Source organism: Schistocerca cancellata, chromosome 4 (genome assembly GCF_023864275.1).
Source record: "Schistocerca cancellata isolate TAMUIC-IGC-003103 chromosome 4, iqSchCanc2.1, whole genome shotgun sequence".
Lineage (NCBI taxonomy): Eukaryota > Metazoa > Arthropoda > Insecta > Orthoptera > Acrididae > Schistocerca > Schistocerca cancellata.
The window spans coordinates 872963305-872984750 of NC_064629.1; the positions used below are offsets into that span (position 1 = coordinate 872963305).

Sequence of the window (21446 nt, forward strand, 5' to 3'; positions counted from 1 at the left end):
TTCTCCACACTTAGACCTAGCACTGTTAATTTTTCGACTACGTAATGATCAATGCTGTTTATCTGAGATTTTAGTAAACATTATCAGTGGCCTTGGCTGGGCAATTCTACTTTAACTGATACTACAAACAGCCTAACTAGGAAAAATAAAACAAACCATGGAACAGAAATGTCTGTTGTAAAGATTTCATGATAATGATAACATACACATCCAACAGAATGAAATATTGTGCATACCTATTATCTTCTCTAAGTTCATCAACACGTGTTTTATAAAATTCTATATCAGTCATTTTTTCCCTATATCGTTGTACTTCTTGCTCTAGTTTGTCAACACGTTCTGCTCTCTCTCTCACTGCATCAAGCTCATCTCTATACACTTTAGCAGCTCTAGCATCTTGCACTAATTCTTGTATCTGAAACAACAATTATACTTTTTGAATAGCATGAAAAATAGAAAACTGATAAATCTGTACCATTAACACTACATCACTTAACACAGATTAATTATAAAACAATACTGATCTTGAACAGGGTGTAATTGACCAGTCTTCACTGACAGATCAGGGAAATGACTCAGTTTCATACAAAATTTCCTTGAGATTTCCAAGTTTTTTTAAGTTGAACTTCCAAATACCCCTGAACCAGATTTTGTTGTATGTGAGAGACAGTTTTACTTTACTAGCTTTCAAGGCCACAAATGAGATTTTTTTGGTTGCTACATGACTAATTTGTGATTATTCCAAGTAAAGACAAGGCACATATGAAATAAGATGTTCTGTTGTTCCATAAATAATATTTAACCATAACACTTTGTCATAAAGTTATTGCACTTAAATTTTAAATGTATGATTATAAACTTCACTTAAACCAAGAAAATCCATATTAGATACAAAATGTGCATTATTTTATCATACAGATGCAGGCATTTTGGACCATGTGCAACAGTTTCAAAATATCTGTGTGGTTTGTAGAATTAAATAAGCAGTTCTGTAATATAACATGAACTTTCTTCTTGTTACAAAACAAAATGAAGCAAAGTTAAAACTGCCAACAACAAACTTACTGATGAATAATATTGCTTGTAGAATTATCAAAATGAAATACATCCTAGAGCTGAAATAATCAAGTAAACACATGAAAACATGCAGCCACAATGGCAAACAAAGCCACAAGAGATAAGTTTCTCAGAACAACATAGAAGCTGTTTCTAAACCAGTTGAAGAACTTCTTATGTCTGACCAACAAAACTAATGACATTACAGAAAAAGAGCAGAAAAACCTATGGCTTAGATTGTCTTATTATATTGATGGAGAGGTTTGTGGCTAAATCATTAAATAGACACCAAAACAGTGAAAATAAAACACTAGTTCATTTATAATTCCATATACAGTGAGAGTAATTTAAGTTTTAAAGTGTGACCATGAGTTAAAATGGCAGACATGAAAGAAATCTGGTTTGAAAATGTCTTCGAAACACTAACAAACATCACATATACAGGGCTATTACAAATGATTGAAGCGATTTCATAAATTCACTGTAGCTCCATTCATTGACATATGGTCACGACACACTACAGATACGTAGAAAAACTCATAAAGTTTTGTTCGGCTGAAGCCGCACTTCAGGTTTCTGCTGCCAGAGCGCTCGAGAGCGCAGTGAGACAAAATGACGACAGGAGCCTAGAAAGCATATGTCGTGCTTGAAATGCACTCACATCAGTCAGTCATAACAGTGCAACGACACTTCAGGACGAAGTTCAACAAAGATCCACCAACTGCTAACTCCATTCGGCGATGGTATGCGCAGTTTAAAGCTTCTGGATGCCTCTGTAAGGGGAAATCAACGGGTCGACCTGCAGTGAGCGAAGAAACGGTTGAACGCGTGCTGGCAAGTTTCACGCGTAGCCCGCGGAAGTCGACGAATAAAGCAGGCAGGGAGCTAAACGTACCACAGCCGACGGTTTGGAAAATCTTACGGAAAATGCTACAGCAGAATGCCAGTTCAGCATTTCTTAAACAGGAGATTGGAAAACCGATGGATCGGTTGTGGTGGAGATCATGATCAGCAATTCATATCATAGCCTCCACGCTCTCCCGACTTAACCCCATGCGATTTCTTTCTGTGGGGTTATGTGAAAGATTCAGTGTTTAAACCTCCTCTACCAAGAAACGTGCCAGAACTGCGAGCTCGCATCAACGATGCTTTCGAACTCATTGATGGGGACATGCTGCACCGAGTGTGGGAGAAACTTGATTATCGGCTTGATGTCTGCCGAATCACTAAAGGGGCACATATCGAACATTTGTGAATGCCTAAAAAAACTTTTTGAGTTTTTGTATGTGTGTGCTAAGCATTGTGAAAATATCTCAAATAATAAAGTTATTGTAGAGCTGTGAAATCGCTTCAATCATTTGTAATAACCCTGTATATGTGGTTACATGAAAAAAGAAATGAAAGACAACATGCTTGAAGCTGTGAATCACATCAGACACTCCTTTAGAGAATTACAAAACACATTAGATGTTGAGGAAATGGGAAAAAAATTCTAAACAAGGTTAGGGAGGGCAAAACAGAATTCCTGGATAAGAAAAAAGTCAGCAGCCCCACAAAACAAGTGGCGCCATTTTTAACAGAATACAGGAGGACACAGGCAGCTTCCAGTGTATGATAAACACCTGCTTGCCAACTGGCTGAAGCATATGAAGAGTACAGCAGCTATCAACTACCTACATCTGCTGACCAGACAGCAGAAATAAAACAGAGAATGCATAGCAGCCCACACCTAGTGACACCTGCTGGCTGACTGCAGAACACACACACACACACACACACACACACACACACACACACACACAGAAAATGAAGAACAAACACTGTGGAGAAAGTAACATCCAGATGCAAAATGTTATGGATAATCTATCCAGGGTTGCCTCAAGTTTCCCCAAGTGAAATTCCCTGATATTTCCCTGATTTTCAACAAGTTTTAGCATTTTCCCCTGACAAAATTTGAGGTCTCAAGGGAAACTTAAGACACAAGTTAACAATCTGTCTTTGCAGCTACGGTACAAGAAACAATAGTGCAAATGAGGAAATATCTAAAAAAAACTTGCAAGCAGATGGCGTTCCCCGATGTCAGCAAAAATCTTAAGTACTAACATCAACATCTTTTGTAATGAAATGTTTTTAGATGGAGAAAGAAAGCTAAATGGTATATGTGTTTCATTAAGACCCCTGATGTTCTTTTATTGCAATAAAACTAAGCACATTTGGTGACAAAAATGTGCATTTCCTTGGAGTTGCAAGAGCAACTTAAAATACCTTCACTGATTTGAGAAACAACCTCAGAAAAAAGTAGGCCTCTTGAAAGAAGTGCGCAAGGCAGGGAAGTATTGTGTGAACCATCACTGTTGATGACTGCCAATAAAATGTCGGTTCTACTATGTTCGTTATCGTTGGTTATTATCCACTGTGTTATATCTATTACTTTACAGGCATTGTGTGATTTTTCTTTCGAGAAATATAAGAGTACATAGCGTACAAACAGCCAGCGATTGACACAATTTTCTTCTTCTTATCGTCCATAATTTCTAACGTATAAACTACTTTTGAAGTGCCAAAATGTACTAGAACAAACAAAATGTCTATAAAATGCCACACTGTACAATGTACTTGCAGTGAGACAGTCTCAATTCCTGAAATCCATCGCCCATGGCCTCTGGCCTGCTGAGGAGCACGGTAGTTCCGAGTCCATGAATAAACAATGAAAATCTGCTGCATTACATCACACACAAACAGACACTGGCCTGCATGCAGATTGGTGAGACTAGATCCGATGGGCAAGGCCTGCCATTAGTGGAAAGCGAACGGCTTCAGATTGGCATGCCCGATCCATTACAGATACCAGCAGAAACGACCACCAGTTTCAGCCTGTCACAGAAATCCACTCGTGGCCAGTTAGTCACGAGCCACAGACAGCAGTTGGTGAAATGAGAACACGTCGCTCAGTCCGTGCAACAGATAACTTGTTCAAATACTCTGAGAATAAATAATAATGAGAATAGGTAGCAATTCACCATAAAGATGATCGCTAAGCCACAGGATTGGTTGGTTGGTTTGGGGGATGAAAGGGACCAGACTGCTACGGTCATCGGTCCCTTTTTCCAAATACAAAGAACACCCTCAGAGAATAAAAACGAGGAACAGAATAGATCACAGATGATACAGAACAAGAGAAACTGAGACAAAGACAAGACAAAACGAACTAAAACCACACAGAGTGTGACAGTGGTTGGCCGACCATAGAAATAAAAAAGGAAAAGCCAACCACTTAGAAACACATTAAAAAATCAGTTTAAAATCATAGGCCAAATGCCAGAATCAGCACAAAACAATAAAATAAAACAGAAACACTCAGATTAAATGATAAAATCCCCCTGCCCGAATAAAACGTAAAACTAAGTCAGCCATAGTGGAGTCGTCTGTTAAAAGGGCAGGGAGCGTATCAGGCAGCGCAAATGTCTGCCTGACCACAGCTAAAAGGGGGCAGGCCATCAAAATGTGGGCCACTGTCAAAGCTGCCCCACATCGACATAGAGGAGGGTCCTCCCGGCGCAGTAAATAACTGTGTGTCAGCCGGGAGTGGCCAATGCGGAGCCGGCAAATAACTACTGAGTCCCTGCGAGTGGCTCGCAGGGATGACCGCCACACAGCCGTCGTCTCCTTGACATCACGGAGTTTATTGCGCGTTGTCAGTTCGCGCCATTCATCGTCCCATAGCGCCATGATTTTGCGGCGGAAGACTGCCCGCAAATCAGTCTCTGGGAGGCCAACGTCCAGAGATGGCTTACTGGTGGCCTCTTTCGCCAGGCGGTCAACATGTTCGTTACCCGGGATACCGACATGACCGGGGGTCCACACAAAGACCACAGAGCGGCCGCAACAGGCAAGAGTATGCAGAGACTCTTGGATAGCCATCACCAGACGAGAACGAGGGAAACACTGGTCGAGAGCTCGTAAACCGCTCAGGTAATCGCTAGAGATAACGAAGGACTCACCTGAGCAGGAGCGGATATACTCTAGTGCACGAGAGATGGCGACCAGCTCAGCAGTGTAAACGCTGCAGCCATCCTGCAAGGAACGTTGTTCGGAATGGTCCCCTAGAGTGAGCGCATACCCGACACGACCAGCAACCATCGAACCGTCAGTGTAAACAATGCAAGAGCCCTGATACGTGGCCAGGATGGAATAAAAGCGGCGGCGGAAGGCCTCTGGAGGGACTGAGTCCTTCGGGCCCTGTGCCAAGTCGAGCTGAAGGCAAGGGCGACAAACACACCATGGGGGTGTATGCAAAGTAGCCCGGAAAGGAGGTGGAACAGTGAAAACCTGAAGCCCAGAGAGAAGCTCTTTGACGCGGACCGCTATTGTACAACCAGACCGGGGCCGACGTTCTGGCAGACGGACGACCGATCGCGGGAACAGGAGACGATAGTTTGGATGCCCGGGCGAGCTTAGAACATGGGCAGCATAAGCGGCCAGCAAACGTTGGCGCCGGAACCGCAGTGGAGGTACACCTGCCTCCACTAGTACGCTGTCCACAGGGCTGGTGCGGAAAGCACCAGTGGCAAGGCATATCCCACTGTGGAGAATTGGGTCCAGCACCCGTAACGCAGATGGGGACGCTGAGCCATAAGCCAGGCTCCCATAATCCAGACGGGACTGGATTAACGCCTGGTAGAGCCGCAACAGGGTAGATCGGGCGGCGCCCCAGCGGGTGTGGCTCAAACATCGCAGAGCATTGAGATGCCGCCAACACGTCTGTTTAAGCTGCCGGATATGAGGCAGCCAAGTCAACCGGGCATCGAAAACCACCCCCAAAAACCTGTGGGTCTCCACCACAGCAAGGAGTTCGTCGGCAAGATAAAGCCACGGCTCAGGATGGACTGTTCGGCGCCGGCAGAAATGCATAACGCGGGTCTTGGCTGCCGAAAACTGAAACCCATGCGCTACAGCCCAAGACTGCGCCTTATGGATAGCGCCCTGTAGCTGACGTTCAACAGCTGCAATGCCAGTAGAGCTGTAGTAAAGGCAGAAGTCGTCAGCATACAGGGCAGCGGAGACAGAATTTCCCACGGCCGCAGCAAGCCCGTTAATGGCTATTAAAAACAGACAGACACTTAAAACAGAACCCTGTGGCACACCGTTCTCCTGGACGTGGGAGGAACTATACGAGGCCGCAACTTGCACGCTGAAGGTACGACACGACAGAAAATTGCGGATAAAAATCGGCAGAGGACCCCGAAGACCCCATCCATGAAGCGTAGAAAGGATGTGATGACGCCATGTTGTATCGTACGCCTTCCGCATGTCGAAAAAGACAGCGACCAGGTGCTGACGGCGGGCAAAGGCAGTACGGATGGCCGACTCCAGGCTCACCAGATTGTCGGTGGCGGAGCGGCCTTTACGGAACCCACCCTGAGACGGAGCCAGAAGGCCCCGAGACTCCAGTACCCAATGCAAGCGCCGGCTCACCATCCATTCAAGCAACTTGCAAAGAACGTTGGTGAGGCTAATGGGACGGTAGCTGTCCACCTCCAGAGGGGTCTTTCCAGGTTTCAAAACGGGGATGACAACGCCTTCCCGCCATTGCGACAGAAACTCCCCCTCGACCCAAAGACAGTTGTAAAGATCGAGAAGGCGCCGCTGGCAGTCCACTGAAAGGTGTTTCAGCATCTGACAGTGGATGCCATCTGGCCCAGGAGCGGTATCAGGGCAAGCAGCTAGGGCACTGCGAAATTCCCACTCACTGAATGGAGCATTGTAAGATTCTGGGTGGTTGGCACGAAACGAAAGGCTCCAACGTTCCATCCGCTCTTTAATGGAGCGGAAGGCCTGGGGGTAATTCGCAGAAGCGGAACTCATAGCAAAATGCTCTGCTAAGCGATTGGCAATGACGTCGGAGTCAGTACAAACTGCTCCATTCAGTGAGAGCGCAGGGACACTGGCAGGGGTCCGATAGCCGTAGACGCGTCGAATCTTGGCCCAGACCTGCGAAGGAGTGACATGGAGGCCAATGGTGGACACATACCGCTCCCAGCACTCCTTCTTGCCTTGGTGGATAAGGAGGCGGGCCCGCGCACGCAGCCGTTTGAAGGCGATAAGGTGGTCTATGGAGGGATGTCGCTTGTGACGCTGGAGCGCCCGCCGGCAATCTTTAATTGCTTCAGCGATCTCAGGCGACCACCAAGACACAGCCTTCCGCCGAGGGGGCCCAGAAGAACGGGGAATGGCAGATTCGGCGGCAGTAACGATGCCGGTGGTGACCGATTGAACCACCGCATCAATGTCATCAGTAGAGAGAGGCTCAAAAGCGACAGTGGAGGAGAACAAGTCCCAGTCAGCCTTATTCATAGCCCATCTGCTAGGGCGCCCAGAAGAGTGACGCTGTGGTAGTGACAAAAAGAGCGGAAAGTGGTCACTACCACACAGGTCGTCATGCACACTCCATTGGACAGACGGTAAGAGGCTATGGCTACAGATGGAAAGGTCAATGGCGGAGTAGGTGCCATGCGCCACACTGAAGTGTGTGAAGGCACCATCATTTAACAGCGAGAGATCGAGCTGCGACAATAAATGCTCAACGATGGCACCGCGACCTGTTGCCACTGACCCACCCCACAGAGGGTTATGGGCGTTGAAGTCGCCCAATAGCAAGAAAGGTGGCGGCAATTGGGCTACCAGTGCAGCCAGGACATGCTGCGAGACATCACCATCCGGTGGAAGGTAAAGACTGCAAACGGTAACAGCCTGTGGCATCCACACCCGAACAGCGACAGCCTCTAAAGGCGTTTGGAGAGGGACAGACTCGCTGTGCAGAGTGTGAAGGGCATATATGCAGACGCCACCAGACACCCTTTCATAAGCCGCCCGGTTCTTATAATAACCCCGATAGCCACGGAGGGCGGGGGTTCGCATTGCTGGAAACCAAGTTTCCTGCAGAGCAATGCAAAGGAAAGGATGAAGGCTGATAAGGTGGCGGAGCTCAGCTAGATGGTGGAAGAAACCGCTGCAGTTCCACTGGAGGATGGTATTGACCATGGATGGGAAAGGCGTGAAGGGACTGGGGAGGCAGATTATGCCTCCGGGGCCCCTGCTGCTACTGAGTCACCACCTGTACAAACGTCATCTATTGCGTCCGAGGGACTGGCGAGATCCATGTCCTCAGCGGACGCCAGAATCTCCACTTCATCTTCGGATGCAGAGGGAGAAGGTTGCGGTGGGACAGGTGCCACCGCAATTTCAGGATGCTTGGGAGCCTTTTTCTTCGACTGCTTTGCGCGCTGTGCCTTAGGTGGTTCTGGCTGGGAGGGCCTCACTGGGTCAGTCTCAGGGACTGAAGACGACCGTGACGCCCTACGACCAGCGACCGGTGGTTGTTTGACAAACTTGCGGGTGTCCGCTTTGGCACTGGGCAAAGCCTGGGATGGGATGGCCCCAAGGGACCCCTTCCGGGCAAGTGGAGCCGAAGAAGGCTCACGCTTCTCCGGCTGTGAATGGGGAACAGATGTCCCCGGGGGTTGGGGTGGTGTTGCTCCTGAAGTAGTTGGAGCAGGAGCAACAGGGAGTGAAGTGCCCCCCACAACCAAGGGGGCCAGTGAACTCTGACAGAGCTGAGATCGAACTGGTGTTGCAGCAGCGGCATAGGTAGACATCATGGGCACAGGATGTAGCCGCTCATATTTCCGCCTTGCCTTGGTGTAGGTCAGGCGGTCCAGGGTAAGCCACAGGAGGCAAGTAGAAAAGACAATACACTCTCACAACAAAATTTTCAGCCATAGCATTTGTCAGAAAATGAGAGCACACACACATTCACACGATCACTCAGACACAACTCAGGCAAACATGACTGCCATCTCCGGCCACTGCATCTACAATCTCTGAGAATCAGATTCAAACAAACCACTTCTGACACCTACCTGCTTCTTGTTGACAGCTGTTAGGCTAGCAACAAGAAGTGGTGGCAGCACTGACTGATGGGGTGGTAGGAAGGGGAGAAGCAGTAGGAAAGAGGGAGTAGGGAAGCAGTGCACGTACTTAGCTGCACCGAGCCAGCGACAATGCATGACACCTCAATCAACAACCATTTCATCTACTGAGACAAAAATGAGATTTTTCCAGTTTTTTTTTTTTTTTTTTTTTTTTGCTTTTTTCAAATGTCCCTGAATTCCCTGATGTGTTTGAAATTCCCTGATATTCCCTGATTTCCAGGACCTGTGGCAACCCTGCTATCAAACACCATCATGAAGATGATAAAACAAGAAATAAAAAATGCAATGCAATTAGGTTCATAACCCAATCAACGGCCTGTGACAATAAATCTTGAAGACGCCATCCATCCAGAATTCAATAGCACATAGAGAGAGATGAACACAATGAGGATCTTACTGAAAACCCAATGGACGAAAAGAACATGGAGGCAGAGAACTAGGACTTTACAGGAATATGCTATTGATAAAGGTATCAAACCAGACAGACCAGCACCAAAGAAAACTACAAACCACCAGCAGAATAACTCCTCAGTTCTCAAAAGTAGAAAGAAGGGGTAAATCAAACAAGTTGAAGTATGCAACAAAATTGTCTGGGCAAAAAGACACCACTGGAAGACATCATGGAACACCTAAAGGAGGAAGGCATCACAGACATAAAGGAATGTGTGCAATTAAGCACCAGAGGAAGAAAAAATGCCTCAAACTTACAGTCAGTAAATATATCAAAAACGAAGTTGAGAGAGAGGAATTACAGTCGGAAGAAGTAATCTTCTGTCTCTTCCCTTTATGCAACTGACTATCATCAAAAATAGAATGGTGTCAACTTATGCTATGGAACACAGAAGTCTTAAAACCCCTACTCAATATTTTACTAGACAAAACAATGCTGTGAAGTGATATTCTTATCTTCTGTGGACCTACCACCAATAACCATGAAATACAAATAGTTTCTACATTATACATGCATTGGCTAAATTTGGGACAGAAGGAAAGAAGATTGGAGTTTAACATCCACTCAACAATGAGGTCATTAGAGAGAGAGCACAAGCGCAGTTAAAATGGTGTGGATAGAAATCAGTCATGCTCTTATCAAAAGAACCATCCTGGCATCTTTCTTACACAATTTAGGGAAATCATAGAAAATCTAAATCTCGATGGCCAGACCAGGATTTGGACTGCCAGCCTCATGTGGGAAGGGATTTGGACTGCCAGCCTCATGTGGGACAGAACAATTATTATCAGGTGGAGTTATGCATTATTACAACCCAGCCCTACAGCACGCAAAGCAAGCAGAGATATGAGAAAACAACATGATAGCATAGTTAAACAACCAAAAATCACAGGACTCAATAAAATACCCCAATGCTCAGCAGATGAAATGGTGGAAACCATCATGACAACATTGGACCAGACTGACCTGGAAATCCTAGTCTTGCTAGGAGATCTGAACTACCAAATAGAGAACCAAACAGCAAAACACGGGCCCTTACAAAGCTTGTGGAAGAGGACAACTTTACCTTCATCAATAAAGCTCAGAATGAAACTTACAACTCACACAACAGCTCTAGTACCATAGACCTTATGTTCTTTAGTGAAAATGAGATAAAGCTCCAAAGTTTAACAACCACCACATCTTCTGCTAGAATCCTTATAAGGAAATGCCTCCCAGTAATGGTTAAATTTCAGATTAAGACAGTAGAGAGAGGCACACCAAATGAACAGCGAAGCATTCCAAGAAAAAAATTGTTCCCAATCTACTAGTGCAGAATATAGGTGCTGAAGGAATACTAAATACAAAATTGATGATGCACTGTGGAAGCTAACTGAATCAGTGATGCAGTTAGTGTCCCCTTGGTCACAGAAGAGGAAAAGCAAATGCTAGTTTGACAGTAAACGCTACATAAGAAAACACCTGGGACTGGAAAAACCGAAAAAGACAAATGCAAACAATGAAAATCTGAGACTCAGCTATACTATATGATCAAAAGTAACCACACACAAATTGGCAGACAATAATATGGGGTGTGTCCAGTGTTCACCTTTAGGATGGTTTGAACACTGCTGGGGACACATTCAACAAGGTGTCTGAATGTGTGTAGACAAATGGCATCCCATTCTCCCTCAAGAGTCAAAACCAGAGAAGGTAATGATGTTCGACACTGAGGCATAGAGTGAAGTTGACATTCTACCTCACTGCAGAGGTGTTCCATTGGTTTGGATCAGGACATTCGGCACGCCAGCCCATTTAAAGAATGTTACTGTCCACGTCACAGATGCTGCTTTATGACAGGATGCATTGTTATGCTGATACAAAAGAAACTGCCCTATCCAAACTGTTCCTCTAATGTACACAGTACACAATACAGTTAAATGTATTAATATACTTATACATTTACTGTTTTTAAGCTCAATAAGGGGACCACAACCTAACCGTGAAAAACACCCCACACCATACCGCCACATCCTCCTACTTCACCACTGACACTACACATGATGACAGGTAACATACTTTGGGCATTTGTCAATTTCAGACCCTTCCATCGGATTGCCAACGATATAGTACGATTCATCACTCCAAATCACTTGCTTCCAGTCATCCAAAGCCCAGTGGTGCCACTCTTTACACCACCTCAAGCATCATTTAGCACTGACTAAAGAGGAGCTGCTCATCATTGCAGCCCATCCTTTTAGCTTCCCATGCACAGTCATTGTGCTAGCTGGACTGCTGATAGAATTCTGCAACTCATGAGTGATTCATTCTGCTGGCTTCATGTAATTTTTTGCAAACAACCCTTCACACTGCTCAATGGTTCCTGTTCCTCAGTATTTGATGTCTCCCTGGTCCTAGTTTTGCTGTCGTTGTTCCTTCATGTTTCCACTTCACAATCATGTCATCATCAGTCAACTTGGGCAGCTTTACAAGGGTTGAAATGTCCGTAATGGATCTGTTACTTCAGTGATATATAATGACTAATCCACATTCAAAGTACCTGTGATCTCTAACCGACCCATTCTGCTGTTACCTCTCTGCTAACAACCCATACTCCCTGTCTCCTTTTATACTGATAGGACTACCTCTCATGACATCTAGTGGTCAATTCTGCTTAACATAGGGGAGTCTAGATACATTTGATCACTTAGTGGTTATGCATGCAAGAACAAGATATAACTTGATCCTGAAATAAAATAAACAGTAATACACTCAGACACGGAACAAGAATTACTATGGCAAGCAGGAGCAAAGCCCTACAGAGCCCTGGAACCACGGACAACAAAACATCTACATGACAGTACAAGAAAACCAACTGACAAACCTACTCCATAAGAAGAGCTCACATTATAAAATCAAAGGAAGTACCCTCTTAAATGAAAAAGAAAGAATAAGGGAAGATGAAGAATGAAAAGCAATCCCATGAAGCAAACTATGTAAAGCAGCTACCCCCAGACACTATCTCGTATGAGCTAATGAAAAAAGAAATGCTATAAACTGTGAAGCTCTAGACAACCCTACCCAACAAATATCTAGAAATCAAACAACAGAAAAACCAGGATGGAATAACGACAGTATTATGAAAAGGATAGATTGCCACTCACTAAACAGTGGATACTCCGTATGTCCATCTTTTCAGAGATGATTGTAGGACTTGGCTGTTTGCTACAGGATGTCAAATCAAACACCTTTCAGCCATCTAATTTCCAAACTTATTTTATTTGGCTACCTGTTTTGGCAATTTACTACAGTAAGAGAACTGAGTTGGAATCTTCCTACACAGCAGTCAGGGCCTTAAGGACGGTGCAGTACATCGACAAAACTGGTAGCCAAATAACATAAGTTTGGAAATTAAACATCTGGAAGGTGTTTGATTTGACATCCTACATAGTGGAAATGTTGAATCACAGATAGGCACAACAAAGAGACTAACAAGTAATCTTTCAGCCAAAAATGCCTTCATCAGAGTTAGACAACACAACACAAACAAACAAACAAACAAACACACACACACACACACACACACACACACACACACACGACCACAATCTCTGGCTGTTGTCCTTTCTCTCTCTCTCTCTCTCTCTCTCTGTCTCTCTCTGTGTGTGTGTGTGTGTGTGTGTGTGTGTGTGTGTGTGTGTGTTTTCTAATTCTGATGGTCTTTTTGGCCAAAAGCTTAGTTGTTTGACAGTCTTTTGGTTGTGCCCATTTGCGACTCAACATATCCACTGTTTGGTGAGTAGCAATCTATCTTTTTCATAATATTGTCATATATCTAAAAATCAAGGACATCTCCAAAATACGGAGAGAATCAACAGTTTAATTGATTTACAAATGAAAAGAATTGCAGGAGTCATTGGATTTCTATAGAGGGATCAGCTTGGGAGAGAATAAACATCATACTTAAAAAGATCCTTGACAATAAGATGACTGTGATACCTTGGGAACAGCGTGGTTTTATTACCCAAAGATCAACAACCCAAGTCGTGGGACACATTCTCCAGTTCATGAGTGAAGCCTATCTAAAGCCAAAGGTAATGCCTACATAGTCATCACTGACTACAAACAAGTTTCCAGTGGGTTAGACAGGAGAAGGGTGGAGCAGAGTATTGGAGAAACTACACCCAGTACTAGGTGCAAAAAGCCAGACCCTCAAGTTTATAGCAAGCATCCTCCATGAAAACACAGTTACAATCCTCGATGAGTTAATACAGTTCCAAAGAATCCAGCAAAAGAATAAAGTACAGCAGGGAGGTCCTATAGGTCCCAAGATCCTACTATCAGAAAGGAGTGTCCCTGCACGGAGCCATTAAGAAATTGGAAGAGTGTCTTAAAAAAAAAAAAAAAAAAAAAAAAAAAACTCATCATAAACAAGGACAAGACAGTAACAAATTCACTTGCGAGGTATGAGAACTGTAAATATTCAAACCTAAAAGTACCTTGAAATTACACTGCAGGAGACAGGCCATACATTTTCCATGCACACTTAAGGCACAGTAGTATGACCAACAATGGCTATATTTGAGATAAAGAAACTGAGTCTACTATCTGTAAAAACAGCCCTGAGAGTTTTCAACATAAGGGTTTAGTCCACTGCATCACGTGCCATACAATTTATATGGGGACATCTCACATAATTAAATCTCAAGCCACTCGAGGGAGACAAGTCAGTCTACCTGAAAAGAATGCTAAGCATCTCAAACTACACAGAAAACGAAATGACCTACATCTTGGCAGACACAATCTTCTTCACTGAAGACCACATCGCAGCTCATAGCACGATATCCACTCCACAAAGTACCAGACTCCTGGAAGACAGTCAGGAAAAAGCAAGACATATGCATCACAGACTCCTCAACACACCAGTGATGGCAAATAATGAATGGAAGAAAGTCAACCTCCAGTTGTGCCACATGTACATGAAGATGGCGGCCCATGGACTACATCACCATCATTGTTCCCCAACCTAAGTTCAGCACAGGATCAACATAGCTCATCTCAAACCAACACTTTTTCGCCTTTTTTCACAACAGATCTCCAGTTCCTTTCTCCAGTTATTTTCATTTTCATTTCAACCTCATATTACACTTTCCACCTTCTAATACCATGTCACCCTCACAACACCCCCACAACGACCCCATTAAGTTTTATTTACATTCCCTCCGCAAATATGCCTTCACCCTAGCCAGATTACACTCGCATATTTTATTTTCTCAGGCTTGTCTGACATTTGGCATTACCCCCAAAGGCCTCACACTTGAAGTTCCCATCTCTGGCTGCAACACTTCTTTCCATCAGTCCCTATACCAGTTCCAAACTGAACAATCCATTGCCCTCGCCCACCCAATCCTTCACCTACACATCAATTCAGCCAATGAACACACCCGTCAACTCCTATCCTTAATAAAAGTCCTCAATCTATCCTCTCCCACATCCACACCGGCTGTTCAGAGCATCCTCCTACAGGCCAACCACAAATTAGAACAGCATGCCACCCTTCACCTCAAAAAACTATCCAATCTCCTTGTTTCCCACCTCCGGAAAGGCAACTCACTCACCCTTCACAACCTTTCCAGCAAACCTCAACCTCCTCTCATTGCACACTAACCCAGTCTCTCCCATCTACTCAATCTCCCACTTCCAGCTCCACTCCCTCCAAAACCTCAAAATTCCAATCAACACAATCTGGTACCACAACACCCTAATTCAGTAGTTAACCTTTCCTCCAAACCTCTCTCCCAATCCAAAACCTCTGTCCTATCCAAAGGCCTCACCTTCAGCCCCACTCCCAGATTCAACCAAACAGCCCTCGTCAAAGATTTACTGTCCTACACTCGTACTCTCTGCTGGAAGTATCACTTTGCCACGAAGAAAAATGATCCTAATCCTACCCCTAATGATCCAACTCCCCAAGACACTATCCAAATTGAACCCTGCCTGGAACAGTTCCGTCCTCCGTCACAGCGGGACCCACCTCCTCTTCCTCAAAATCACCCTCTCCAAACCTTCCAGGAATTTCTGACTTCCAGCCTTGCCTCTCAATCCTTCTTAAAAAAACCTTAATCCTACTCCCAACATCACCACTGCTGAAGCCCAGGCTATCCGTGATCTGAAGGCTGACCGGTCCATCGTCATTCTTCCGGCGGACAAGGGTTCCACGACCGTGGTGCTTGATCGACGGGAGTATGTGGCTGAGGGACTGCGTCAGCTTTCAGACAACACCACATACAAAGTTTGCCAAGGTAATCCCATTCCTGATGTCCAGGCAGAGCTTCAAGGAATCCTCAGAACCTTAGGCCCCCTACAAAACATTTCACCTGACTCCATCAACCTCCTGACCCCACCGACACCCCGCACCCCTGCCTTCTACCTTCTTCCTAAAATTCACAAACCCAATCATCCCGGCCGCCCCATTGTAGCTGGTTTCCAAGCCCCCACAGAACGTATCTCTGCCTACGTAGATCAACACCTTCAACCCATTACATGCAGTCTCCCATCCTTCATCAAAGACACCAACCACTTTCTCGAACGCCTGGAATCCTTACCCAGTCCGTTACCCCCAGAAACCATCCTTGTAACCATTGATGCCACTTCCTTATACACAAATATCCCGCACGTCCAGGGCCTCGCTGCGATGGAGCACTTCCTTTCACGCCGATCACCTGCCACCCTGCTTAAAACCTCTTTCTTCATTACCTTAGCCAGCTTCATCCTAACCCACAACTTCTTCACTTTTGAAGACCAGACATACCAACAATTAAAGGGAACAGCCATGGGTACCAGGATGGCCCCTTCGTACGCCAACCTATTCATGGGTCGCTTAGAGGAAAGGAAGCCTTCTTGGTTACCCAGGCCTGCCAACCCAAAGTTTGGTACAGATTTATTGATGACATCTTCATGATCTGGACTCACAGTGAAGAAGAACTCCAGAATTTCCTCTCTGACCTCAACTCCTTTGGTTCCATCAGATTCATCTGGTCCTACTCCAGATCCCATGCCACTTTCCTTGATGTTGACCTCCACCTGTCCAATGGCCAGCTTCACACGTCCGTCCACATCAAACCCACCAACAAGCAACAGTACCTCCATTATGACAGCTGCCACCCATTCCACATCAAATGGTCCCTTCCCTACAGCCTAGGTCTTCGTGGCAAACGAATCTGCTCCAGTCCGGAACCCCTGAACCATTACACCAACAACCTGACAACAGCTTTCGCATCCCGCAACTACCCTCCCGACCTGGTACAAAAGCAAATAACCAGAGCCACTTCCTCATCCTCTCAAACCCAGAACCTCCCACAGAAGAACCACAAAAGTGCCCCACTTGTGACAGGATACTTTCCGGGACTGGATCAGACTTTGAATGTGGCTCTCCAGCAGGGATATGACTTCCTCAAATCCTGCCCTGAAATGAGATCCATCCTTCATGAAATCCTCCCCACTCCACCAAGAGTGTCTTTCCGCCATCCACCTAACCTTCGTAACCTCTTAGTTCATCCCTATGAAATCCCCAGACCACCTTCCCTACCCTCTGGCTCCTACCCTTGTAACCACCCCCGGTGTAAAATCTGTCCCATGCACCCTCCCACCACCACCTACTCCAGTCCTGTAACCCGGAAGGTGTACATGATCAAAGGCAGAGCCACGTGTGAAAGCACCCACGTGATCTACCAACTGACCTGCCTACACTGTGATGCATTCTATGTGGGAATGACCAGCAACAAACTGTCCATTCGCATGAATAGACACAGGCAGACAGTGTTTGTTGGTAATGAGGATCACCCTGTGGCTAAACATGCCTTGGTGCCCAGCCAGCACATCTTGGCACAGTGTTACACCGTCCGGGTTATCTGGATATTTCCCACTAACACCAACCTATCCAAACTCCGGAGATGGGAACTTGCTCTTCAATATATCCTCTCTTCCCATTATCCACCAGGCCTCAATCTCCGCTAATTTCAAGTTGCCGCCACTCATCCCTCACCTGTCATTCAACAACATCTTTGCCTCTGCACTCCCGCCTCGACTGACATCTCTGCCCAAACTCTTTGCCTCTGTATATGTGTGGATGGATATGTGTGTGTGCGCGAGTGTATACCCGTCCTTTTTTCCCCCCTAAGGTAAGTCTTTCCACTCCCGGGATTGGAATGACTCCTTACCCTCTCCCTTAAAACCCAAATCCTTTCGTCTTTCCCTCTCCTTCCCTCTTTCCTGATGAGGCAACCGTTGGTTGCGAAAGCTAGAATTTTGTGTGTATGTTTGTGTTTGTTTGTGTGTCTATCGACGTGCCAGCGCTTTCGTTTGGTAAGTCAAATCATCTTTGTTTTTATATATATATATATATATATATATATATATATATATATATATATATATATATATATATATATATATATATATATATATATTGTTATTAACGAATCTGTAAGTTACAAGTGCTTGCTGTCCCTGCAGATTCCATTCTTACTGTCATCCACCACCATTTCCCGAGTTCGGTGAGCCATCATCGAGCAACAAACATTAAAACAATTCAACACAGTTCTTTACCTTCCCTTACATGACTCCACAATTGATTGTTTCCAAAGCAGATTCTCAGAGTGATTTGTACCAAAATGACATTGAAAATTTCTTTCCATGTACAAATAGCACAACTCCTCCCAGAATTCCACAAATCTTACAAATTCCTTCATATTTCCCTCACTTTTTCAGTAAATTGATTTTCCCTGAGGATTCCAATTTTTCAGGCTTTCGAGACATGTTGCCATCCCAGAGATAGCAGGTCATTTGAGCAAATCATGCCTTTTCATGGTAGGAGAGTGAAAATGAGTTTTTTACTACCAAAATAATATAGAAAATTCCTGGTAGATTCAAATTGTGTGCTAGATGGGGACTCGAACCTGAAAGCTTTGCCTTTCATGGCCTGACTGAGCATTCCAGGAATGACTCATAACCCACCCTAAGGGCTTTATTTCTGCCAGTACCTCTTTCCTGCTTTCCAAATGGAACCTGCAAGGTATGCAAAAGCTGCAATGTTAGGTGTGTTATAGAGCCCCTAAGGGTAATAGCATACATGGATAAAAAGAAGTCCAATATTTGCTCAGTACATATGACAAGTGAAGTGGGAGAGGTGGGGAGGGGGGTGAAGCTCACATGCAGAGGCTCTGCTGTGGCTATCAAAGGTTCAGGCATTTGTAACTTGTGGCTCATACACACACCAATGACACCTGTCATTTGGGTTCTGAGGTCATTCTCAGTTCAAACACAGGGCTGGTAGAGATTCGACACAGGGCTGGTAGAGATTAAGACTGCTGGGCTTGCTCACAGGATGCAAGCAGAGCTTATAATTTGCAGTATCATACCCATAATTGATGGAGGCCCTTTGCTTTGGAGCCAAGTTGTATGTCTCAACCAGAGGTATTGTCAATTCTGTAACAATTTTGGCTGAAGATTTCTGGACCTGCATTATTGGGTGCAGAATTGTAGGATGCATGCATGCACTATACACAGGAAGCAGCTGCTTCAGTAGCAGCAAAGTACATGTGAAGTTAACATGTTTTTATTTTTAGTTGTAATGTCATGTCCTCTGATGAATGCCCGTCAGTCATTACATAGAAAATGAAGTCACATTGCATACAAATTAAAGACACTTCATACATCAAGATTTTAACAGGAAATTGAAGAAACATTTGCAACAAAGTATCTGAATTTACCGCCCTAGAAGAAAGGTTTTCATTGAATGTATACTCAGAACTGAGAGCAGGATGACATCCAAAGTACACTCCTGGAAATGGAAAAAAGAACACATTGACACTGGTGTGTCAGACCCACCATACTTGCTCCGGACACTGCGAGAGGGCTGTACAAGCAATAATCACACGCACAGCACAGCGGACACACCAGGAACCGCAGTGTTGGCCGTCGAATGGCGCTAGCTGCACAGCATTTGTGCACTGCCGCCGTCAGTGTCAGCCAGTTTGCCGTGGCATACGGAGCTCCATCGCAGTCTTTAACACTGGTAGCATGCCGCGACAGCTTGGACGTGAACCGTATGTGCAGTTGACGGACTTTGAGCGAGGGCGTATAGTGGGCATGCGGGAGGCCGGGTGGACGTACCGCCGAATTGCTCAACACGTGGGGCGTGAGGTCTCCACAGTACATCGATGTTGTCGCCAGTGGTCGGCGGAAGGTGCACGTGCCCGTCGACCTGGGACCGGACCGCAGCGACGCACAGATGCACGCCAAGACCGTAGGATCCTACGCAGTGCCGTAGGGGACCGCACCGCCACTTCCCAGCAAATTAGGGACACTGTTGCTCCTGGGGTATCGGCAAGGACCATTCGCAACCGTCTCCATGAAGCTGGGTTACGGTCCTGCACACCGTTAGGCCGTCTTCCGCTCACGCCCCAACATTGTGCCGCCCGCCTCCAGTGGTGTCGCGACAGGCGTGAATGGAGGGACGAATGGAGACATGTCGTCTTCAGCGATGAGAGTCGCTTCTGCCTTGGTGCCAATGATGGTTGTATGCGTGTTTGGCGCCGTGCAGGTGAGCGCCACAAACAGGACTGCATACGACCGAGGCACACAGGGCCAACACCCGGCATCATGGTGTGGGGAGCGATCTCCTACACTGGCCGTACACCACTGGTGATCGTCGAGGGGACACTGAATAGTGCACGGTACATCCAAACCGTCATCGAACCCATCGTTCTACCATTCCTAGACCGGCAAGGGAACTTGCTGTTCCAACAGGACAATGCACGTCCGCATGTATCCCGTGCCACCCAACGTGCTCTAGAAGGTGTAAGTCAACTACCCTGGCCAGCAAGATCTCCGGATCTGTCCCCCATTGAGCATGTTTGGGACTGGATAAAGCGTCGTCTCACGCGGTCTGCACGTCCAGCATGAACGCTGGTCCAACTGAGGTGCCAGGTGGAAATGGCATGGCAAGCCGTTCCACAGGACTACATCCAGCATCTCTACGATCGTCTCCATGGGAGAATAGCAGCCTGCATTGCTGCGAAAGGTGGATATACACTGTACTAGTGCCGACATTGTGCATGCTCTGTTGCCTGTGTCTATGTGCCTGTGGTTCTGTCAGTGTGATCATGTGATGTATCTGACCCCAGGAATGTGTCAATAAAGTTTCCCCTTCCTGGGACAATGAATTCACGGTGTTCTTATTTCAATTTCCAGGAGTGTAGAAAGCTCTGATATATTTCATAAGGCATGGAACACATATCAAAGATGCAGGTTATACAACACAGGAGGGGGAGTATTCATTGCAATTGACAAAATTATTATGTCCATCAAGGTCAATATTAAGTAACACAGTGCTGTTGCTACAGTTGAAGAATCATTCAAAGAAACTCAGCACTCAGCAAACTGTGAGTACACCAATTGTGTAATATTAGTTGGTGGTGACTTTAACCTACCAGGTCTAGAGTGGGACATCTACTAATTTAATACATCGGTATGAACACAAAGTCCTGCATGGTAGCTCTGAACATTTTCTCTGAGGACTATCTTGAGTAACCAGTTCGATAAGCCAAAGATGATGGAAATATTTTAGATATTGCAGCTACAAACAGGCCTGACATTATTGACGGTGTCAGCATAGAGGCAGAGACTAGTGACCACAAATTCATCATAGCCATGATGGTTACTGAAGTAAATAAATCCATTGAGAAGGCTAGGAGATGTGTTATGCTGGAAACAGCAGATAAGCAGTTTTATGTCCCTACTTAAGAGAATGAATGGACATCATTTATTTCCAGTATGATGAATGTAGAGGAATTATGGACAAAGTTTAAACTGAGTGTAAATCACACTCTGAGTTAAGTGGAAATGACCTAATGTGGCTTAATAACAAAATTAAGAAAATGCTAAGAAAACAAGAGTGTGTTGCACTC

At 45.4% G+C, this 21446-nt stretch overlaps 1 protein-coding gene across 2 annotated transcripts in view; it reads right to left on the minus strand.

Annotated features, from left to right (window-relative positions):
- LOC126185022 (protein Daple) overlaps positions 1 to 21446 on the minus strand; it is a 199706-nt gene that overhangs the window by 117302 nt on the left and 60958 nt on the right. For both annotated transcript variants that reach the window (XM_049927747.1, XM_049927746.1), the window contains exon 8: positions 237 to 415. In XM_049927747.1, the coding sequence (XP_049783704.1) occupies positions 237 to 415 (179 nt within the window). The remainder of the gene's footprint in view (positions 1 to 236; positions 416 to 21446) is intronic.